Raw genomic sequence first — 8,490 nt, 5'->3', positions numbered from 1 at the left:
CGGTGCCTCGCTGCTGCCGGTCCGTGCCTTCCGTGCCTGCCGTGTCGCGGCTCTCGCTGCGTGCCCGCGGTCCTTCCTCCAGCCCTGCAACCGGCCGCCTTTGCGATTAATCCTCGAGATAGACGCGCTCGCTCTATAATCAGTGCTGTGCTCGTAAATCGCATTTTAATTAATTGTCAGGCTTTTAAAAAATTGTTTCTTAATTCATTCCTTAAGCTAGTAATTACATACCTGTTCAATTAATTCATCTCATCGGTATACATGATGATACTTGCATAGTTCTTATATGCTGTGGTTTTGTCACAGTGCAGCTATTTCCGTGATGATAATTTTGCTTTCGTTTTTATAGGTTTGGGGTTTTTCAATTACAACTAGTTAGTGCTCAGGTCTGGTGCTTACTACTCTCTTCCATTTGTCTTTCGTGTCCACATTTAATTGATACTTCCTTTCCAGCTGTGTCCGTGATACTGTTTTCCTGTACCTGGAGTTAATGGTCGCTCTGTTCTGTTCCACCAGTTCACTTTTACTGTTGTTTCTTTTTACATTCTTTTGTCTTGAATGTCTACACAATATATTCTTTGCTTTCTTTTGTGCCATAGACTTGAACTTAAATTTTTTGCAGCAGCTAAGGACTTTTTATGAACTTCGGTTTTTTTTCTCTTTTTATGAACTTTGGTAAGAATAAGTAATTTGTTGGGTTTCCAGAAGGGTTCACTCTGTATTGAAGGTCATATCTGACATCCTCTTGACTTGGCATGTTCTCCTCCTTGCTAGAAAAGCAAAGGGGGTAGTTACCATCTGTTTCTGTATTTGTTATTCCATGTGGTCTTACTTCCCTATCTGCTTTTCATGTCACTGAGGGCTGGGTTGTTTTGTTGTTGGTTTTTATTGTTTGTTTTTAAACCTAATTGAAAAGAAAAAGTTGGGAATGCTTATATGGGCATATTTTACTTTATTTTGATTTTGAGTAGGTGATTTGAACAGGTTGGGGATGAGGAAGGCAATGCTTGTTAAAATTCTGGTTTATGGCAAAACACAAAATACAACTACAAAAAAATTACTGTCCATTGGTTTGGCCATGTAAGGTGTATATCAGTGTGACATTATGGTCCGTTGCCATGTCAGAAAATAAAAGAATGCCTAGTGTTAATGATCTAAACACAAAAGCAAAAATGCTGTTTTTAGAATGAATGCTTTAATTTGTGATATAAATAACATGTGTTAAGTTTATTTAATTTTTTTTCTACTGCTACCTTACAGTAAGCAGAATACAAAAGCTTTATTATAAAACTTCATTTTTGCTCAGTCTGAATCATCTTTCTAATGACTTTAACTACACTTATCTGAAGAAGTTGTAAAAATATGCTGGATAAACCATGATAGTAAGTGGACCAGCTCACTCCTATTGAGCAATGTCAACACATTAGCATATTTTTTTCATGGTTTGGATGGTCTAAGCTGTATTCTACTATAATATAGATTGAGAGTTGTGTGTTTTCATTAAAACAAAACCAAACAACCATTTTCAGTCAGAAGTTTTGTTTTGTATTTTAGGTACGACAGCCTCCTGAAATTAATTTAGTTCTGCGTCCTCAGGGATTGACTGGTGCTAATGAAGTGTATGCCAAAGTTGACTTGTGGGTTAAGTGTCCACATACTTACCCTGATACGTAAGTGAACATTCAAATATAACCTTTTTTCTCTGCTTTCCATAGTAAAGTGTAAGTTGAAAAAAACATGGAGCTTTATTCATCACTCTTAGTCTTGCTTTCTGCATGTCAGTATTTATTAAGCTTGTGGTATTTTATAATATGCAACTCTAAACTTTGCACCTGAATTGGATTTAGTCTTTTGTGCAACGTAGAATAACAGGGATGAGTTTGTCAGTGCAAGACTGCAGCCCCAGTTTGTAGCTTGGAGATACATAAACACAGGTGTACCTGCCACTATCTTAGTGCCCTTGTTAAACTTCTTCAACTCCTGACTCTTTCAGCTAAGACAGACTGAATTTCCTTTTGATTTAAGGCCATCTGCTGTTCTGTTTTCTGCTGGATTACCTTTTGGAAGAGTTCTCCATAGAGAGTGTAGAAGGGGTTGTGGGTGACCAGCCTGCCCCAGCATTTTGTTGGCAAGTGATTTCTGGGTGAACTGTTGGTGCCCCATTTTGTTCAGTCCTTATACCACTGATAGTCCAAAGCATAACTCCCTTCAGTCCATCCATTTGTGGTGTGGCATGAGTGCTGTAGAAGGGAAATGCTGTTCCTTACTAAGTAATTGCTCAGTTATACCCTATAGCAAGGACATAACAGCTACTCTCATTTTTTTTTCATTTTAGTTTAAAAGAGCATACCTACAGATATTTTGTTTGTTTACCTTATTTTAAATATTTTTTAAATTTAACTAGTATTTATTTATTGCATTTGTTTCTTGGGGTTTGTGTAATCTGTATAGTGGTGATAAATAAATTTTAAACATCTAAATGTTATGCTAGTAATATTTTAAATGGCTTGTTCAGTAAGTTAGTGGTTAAGTGCTGGATTATTAGAGTCTGCAGGGTTTCTTTGGTAGTTCTACTGTTAAGTGTAACCAACAGGTAATCTGGTAAACCAGAAAATTTGATGGTAGGGAATTTAATACAGTATTTCTGGCTTTATCTTGTATATGTAGTATTTATATTCTGCTTCTTTGACCACTGACTAATTGCCAAGTAACTATGAACTCTATTCCTTTTCCCTCACACACTGTTTTTATCAACAATCTGTTGCTTTTTACACTCAGTTTTTCTAATAAGGGCTTTTTTATGTTTTGTTGCCGTCCCTCAGAGTTCCTGAAATACAACTAAAAAATTCAAAAGGCTTGTCAAATGAGAAAATAAATGAACTAAAATCCAGACTAGCTGAACTGGCAAAACAGCGCCGTGGAGAGGTAAGAGCTTTTCACTTCCTTGAGAAATATACTCTGGACTTAAGTAGTTCTAAAAATGTATGGTATAATATAGTGAAATACATCCACATTGGAAGTGTAAGTTGCATTGCTTTTAAGGAAGGAGGGACTGTCTTTCTTAGGAATGTTTCTAATTAATGGAAGTCCAGTCTGTGAATCCTCTTAAAATCCAGTGCATGTATAAATGGTGGAAGCTTTATTCCTGTTTAAAGGTTCACGTTATTAGGTTTAAAGGTTCTAAGTTATTTGGCAGTATGAAAAGCAATGATAACTGTAAAACTGAGAGCTTTCTTCACTTTTCAGATTAATTTGAATATTGTAAGAGGCTGTATCTGTTTAGGCAAACAGTGGTTACCTGGGGAATTTTTCCATGTGATCTTGTTCACCTAATGCTGAACTGAAGGATAAGAGACCTTTGTTCCAACACCAGTTCAACACTTCGTAGCACAGTCACTCCATGCCATTGTGCCTTTTTTTCTTCTGTGTTTAGGAGTAGTGATAGTTGGGTTGCCCTGGAACAGGGTAAAAAGAGAAAGATGGAGAAATATGTGAAGCTTAGCCCTTGTATCTATTTTAAGGGATTTTATACATCCTCAGGTATGTTTAGTATTAATGATATCTTTCTGTTGTTGCTGAGGACTGAAATGATTCAAAGAATTATGAGCAAGCAAAGAATTCTTGGTGAAAGCAGGGGTTTTGGTGTTTCTTACTGCTATTTGGAAATATTGCAGGTGAACATGCTTGAATAGCTCCATTTGCCTTTTTACAAGTGAGAGTTACACAGCTGTGTACATTATAATAGGCTGAAATGGGACAATATTTTGCTTTCAGTTTCCCACGCCTGTCAACTTTACAGGTTTAGCAAGAGCTGTCTGTCATTGAGTCCTGCCACATCAAGCCTTTTTTTTCCATTTGAGTACTATACTTGTATTTTGATTGCCAATTTTTCTGCAGATACTTTCAAAATAACTCTTTTAGCCAGATTTGTTTTGTTCATTCTGTTCAATAACCAAGAATTTCCTCAGTTTTTTCAGTATCTTTGGAAATAAGCAGTTTAATGGTGTATTCTGGAATTTAGGGAGTGGGGTTTGTTGTTTGCTGGTTTTTTCTAATGGCAGTGCTATGGACAATTCATCGGAAGTACAAGGGTTAAATTCTCTAAGTAACCACAAAACCATGCAATATATACTTGGTCTGCTCACAACGGACCCCAAGAGTTATCAAATCCCAATTTGATTTCTGATCTCACTGAAAGGACCTAAAATATATCATACATCTTCCTAATGTTGATTTTCCAAAGCAAGAGTCATGCTTGCTCCAGCAATGTGTAGATGTGTTTGTGAGTTACATGTATGTACATGTTTTGTATGAATGGCATATGCAGTTGCATTTATTACTGAATTACTTTATCTGCAGCAAAAGGGAGATAACTTTTTGCTCTACGTTGACAGCTATGCCTTATTAAATTCTATTCTGTGATATAGAAAGTTTTTCAATACCTCAGCCACCTGTTCAGACTGAACAGCAAACTGTTGGTGTTTTTTTTAATTATTGAAGCTTCTCTTGGTGGTTTTTTTTTGATACATATGTCTACATGCAATGATTGCCTTGCCTTCTGAACAGTAACCTGGGAAAGATATTTTAGTTGCACATGTCAGATTTATGCATGTTGTGCTATTCTTTCTATTTTGAATTGCCTCCTGGCTTCATTCTTACTTTCAAGCAGGGGATTCAGTGTTTGAGAATCTTCTAAATGTCACCCTGTTACAGGCAGATGGTACAATTTAATTTGGCTGATCTCCCACCTGTACATGCAAATCCTGCTCAGTGCTCCTGCTGACTGCACCTTTGTTCTGGACTATTCTTTAATTTTAGAGCTAAGATGGTCTATTAGCAGTGTAGATTGCTTGAATTAATAAGGGGATGCTACTAGACTGCTGAAAGCTTAAGCCCTGACAGGTCAATAGATTATCAATACATACACAGGTAAACAGTAAGTGAAAATTGATTCCAAGCTGGCAAGCCATATAGCAGAATTCAGCTGAGCAGAGTTTTCAGTTTTCTATTTTAGTAGTCGTGGTTATATGAATATGGAATGCCTTATGTGACTTACAGTTCTAACTGGGGGACTGCTCTGTGCAGGAAGGGTTGGATTTGCTGTTACTAGAGAAATAAGTAACTGTTTCGTAGGAGTAGGTGCACTAACAGATAAGTGCAAAAGATTTGTTTTGTTGTAGCTCGTATGTCATAAACCCGTATCTTTGGGAGTAGAAAAATCATGCCTAAAAGAAGATGAGAATGTGATTTTTAAATTTTACTTTTCTTTTAGAAAAATAAGATGACTTGGGTTGTCTGACTTCCAGTAATTTTTGCAATCTTTTCTACTGTGGTCAGGGATTTTTCCTGTTACAGTTTATTAATAAATAGAGAAATATGGTAAATTCTCCTTGATAAGTAAAAAAATTGGCCATCATGCTTCTGCTGTGTTGCTTTTTGGGTTGGGTATCATTTGGCTATCATTTGACTCTGCATGTCATTCATTTTTTTTTTTTTCAGGTGATGATATTTGAACTTGCTGACCATGTACAGTCATTTCTCAGTGAGTATAATAAACCACCTTCCAAGTCTTTTCATGAAGAAATGCTAAAAAATCATCAAAAAGAACAGGAAAGATTGGCTCAGGAGGAACTGCGTAGGGCACAAGAAGTTAAGAGAAGAGAAGAGCAGGAGGTAAGAGAAAACAAAGTATGAATAACCATATATTCTCAAAATAACATAATCATGATTTTAAAATCACTCTGCATAATGGTGAGTTTTAGTGAATTATTAACTTGTCAGACCTGCCAGTATGAGTGGATCAATATGTACTATATGAACAATCTGCTGCTGTAATTGTAATATTTTAATGATGTGGTTTTAACCCTGGGGAATATTTATGCCTGAAACAAACCTAAATGTTGATTTCTCATCCTATGCAAATCACTTATCAAGAGGACCTTATACAAAAGTGTAAGCAAATGTGCATATTAAATGCATTCAATCTTAAACTAGGAAGCGTTAGCCAGGCAGACAGGCTATCATACCTTCTTTTGCTCTTAGGGTGACTGGAATATTCACTGTGACAGACATCTCTAGAGAGCACCAAATTTAATCTAAGGAGAGGTCACACCACCACCATCCTTCACTAGAAATGAAGGGATTCATCCGAGTCTCACAGGGGCTGGTAGTGTGAGGTTTCCACTCTGTGGGGAATATGGATAGAATAGCTCTGGTTTTTAAAAGATTGTTTGGGTTTATCTCCCTGTCTTTTTTTGTGTGTGAAACTTTATTTTTGGGTCTGGCAGTAGAAGTAATTTGCAATTCTATTGGCAGTAGAAGTAATTTACAATTCCATTCTCCTATATCATACAATTGATACTGTTAACTTCCTCAGGAGAGCTAATTTGACTTCAATTTTTTTGTTCTTGTGACATCCTCTAAGTCCTCTTTTAAACGCTTCTGAAAAATCAGCATCATAGCTTTTTTCTTTTAAATCAGGGTAAGATTTTAGCAGTTGCACTGCATGTACTGTTGCATCTCTAACAATACTGAAATTCATTTCAGCAACGTGAAATCCTTAATGAGATTCAGAGAAGGGAGGAAGAGAAAAGGGAAGAAAGAAAAAAGAAAGAGATTGCCAAACAGGTATTCTTTCTAAGCAGGTGTGCAAAAAAAACATTGCAGTAAGTTCTTCCCAGGACTGTAACAGTACGTGTAAAAATTTGAAATCTTCTAGGACATCTTCTCTTATTCAGGGCCTTTAGTAGATCTGAATTAAAAGAGGTTCTTGATTATTTCTGGGGTTTATATCTGGAATAGACTAGCATCTTGAGTGTACCAAGGTGGATATTTTCAAACAGGAAGAGAAAAAAGCTGGTATATTAACGTTTCCAGTTTCTTTACATTCTGCCCCAGACAGTGTGGAAATGTACTTTCTGAAATCTCAGCACTTCTTCTTTGGTCTCACATGTACATTTATTATGAAAACGTATTTCTTCTGTCATCTGCATGACTTCATGGAATAATAACTAAGTACTTGCATATGCGAGGATAGGAGTGACTTCTGTACTTACTTGGTGTCTTTCCTGATTTATAGGAACGTTTGGAAATAGCTGCTCTGAAGAATCCAGAAGATTCTCACAGGAGAGATACTGCAGGACACAGAGTTGCTTCACGCTTAAATGGGAGCTGTTTGGAACACGGAGGGAATAATAAACACCGACCAAATTCAGCTGGACGTTCAAAGTATGTCAGTTTGCATACGGATTTTTTTTAGAATGATTTATTTATTTATTCTGTTGCAAACATTAGATTACAAAGTGAAATTTGAAGGCAAGAGAATAGTGTGCCATGTTGTTCACCTGCTCATTTTGGTCTCTTTCCTGTCCCCTTCCCCCACTACCTTCATTTGTCATGGTTTAACTAAGCTATGTGCTGTGGATAACTTGGAAACTTTCCAATTTTGAAAGTTTGTATTCAACTCCTGACTTTAAATATACTATATGTCTGAGTTGGAGAAAAATGTTCTCTTCACATTTCAGACGGGAACGCCAGCTTTCTGTTAGTAATAATGAAGAGTCCCCTGGAAATCATGAAGTTTTGAACTTCAGCACAAGTGGTGCTGGACAACTTACTGTCCATAAAGGAAAATGTCTAGGTAAGCAAAATTACAATTGCAGCTTGAAATGCTGGGGTTTGGGATGCTTTCAGTAACATGTGAAACCACTGATAAGCAGAGGGCTGGAGATGCGTACTTACTCTGCTTCTGTTTCTGCTGATAGCAATGGCATAAAAGCAGCAGGTTTAGCAAAATCATTAATACAGGACATCACAGGAGACTTTCAGAGCTGGAAGACCTCCATGAAGTGCCCATGTGGACAGACCATCAAATGTTTTCACTGTTTGTTTTCAACATAGCACTTCCTCAGTGGATGGGTGAACAGCCTCAAGGTCTCTCAAGAAAGGAAAACTTTATTGTTTTGCAGTTTGAGGATGAACAATTATGTTACTATGTGTAGAGCTGGCATTTGCTAAGCAGGAAGGTTGTTCATTTATTAAAACTTTAAATTCTTGAAGATGTGCAGTAGTTTTTTGTCAATGTGCTATTGCTTTCTTTTGAGTACTGTTACATAGCATTCAGTCTCATCAAGCCTGATATTTTCCATACTTACAATATAGATATGTCTCTTGTCTACTTGTAAGTAGGTTTATGTTTCTGGCTTTAGAAAACAGGCTTACTGGTATTTATTTAGCATTTGCAGGAGCTCTTGCCAGATCCTTAGAAACAGAAGAAGCCATGTTCCTCTTCTCTCCCTTTGTGTATAGGAAAGGATGAACAGCTTGGTAAATCTGTCTACAATGCCTTGGAAATTCACAGTGGAGACTTTGTTCTAATATATGAGTGGGTTCTGCACTGGCAAAAAAAGATGGGAAGGTTTCTTACAACTCATGAAATAGAAAAGATTGAGAAGTCTAAGAAACAGGTAATGCCTGTATTTTGCATTTGGC

The 8,490-nt window shown here is 36.8% G+C and overlaps 1 protein-coding gene across 2 annotated transcripts in view; it reads left to right on the top strand.

Annotated features, from left to right (window-relative positions):
• Positions 1–1,550: 1,550 nt before the first annotated feature.
• Positions 1,551–8,490, top strand: part of EIF2AK4 (eukaryotic translation initiation factor 2 alpha kinase 4) — a 36,043-nt gene continuing 29,103 nt past the window's right edge. For both annotated transcript variants that reach the window (XM_017741920.1, XM_017741919.1), the window contains exons 1-7: positions 1,551–1,670; positions 2,823–2,925; positions 5,500–5,673; positions 6,547–6,627; positions 7,079–7,227; positions 7,524–7,639; positions 8,308–8,465. In XM_017741920.1, the coding sequence (XP_017597409.1) occupies positions 5,503–5,673; positions 6,547–6,627; positions 7,079–7,227; positions 7,524–7,639; positions 8,308–8,465 (675 nt within the window). In that variant the 5' untranslated portion in view covers positions 1,551–1,670; positions 2,823–2,925; positions 5,500–5,502. The remainder of the gene's footprint in view (positions 1,671–2,822; positions 2,926–5,499; positions 5,674–6,546; positions 6,628–7,078; positions 7,228–7,523; positions 7,640–8,307; positions 8,466–8,490) is intronic.

This window comes from Corvus brachyrhynchos, unplaced genomic scaffold, assembly GCF_000691975.1.
Source record: "Corvus brachyrhynchos isolate BGI_N302 unplaced genomic scaffold, ASM69197v1 scaffold115, whole genome shotgun sequence".
Taxonomy (NCBI): Eukaryota; Metazoa; Chordata; class Aves; order Passeriformes; family Corvidae; genus Corvus; species Corvus brachyrhynchos.
Note: the sequence above shows the minus strand (reverse complement) of the source record. Positions and strands in the feature narration are given on the sequence as shown.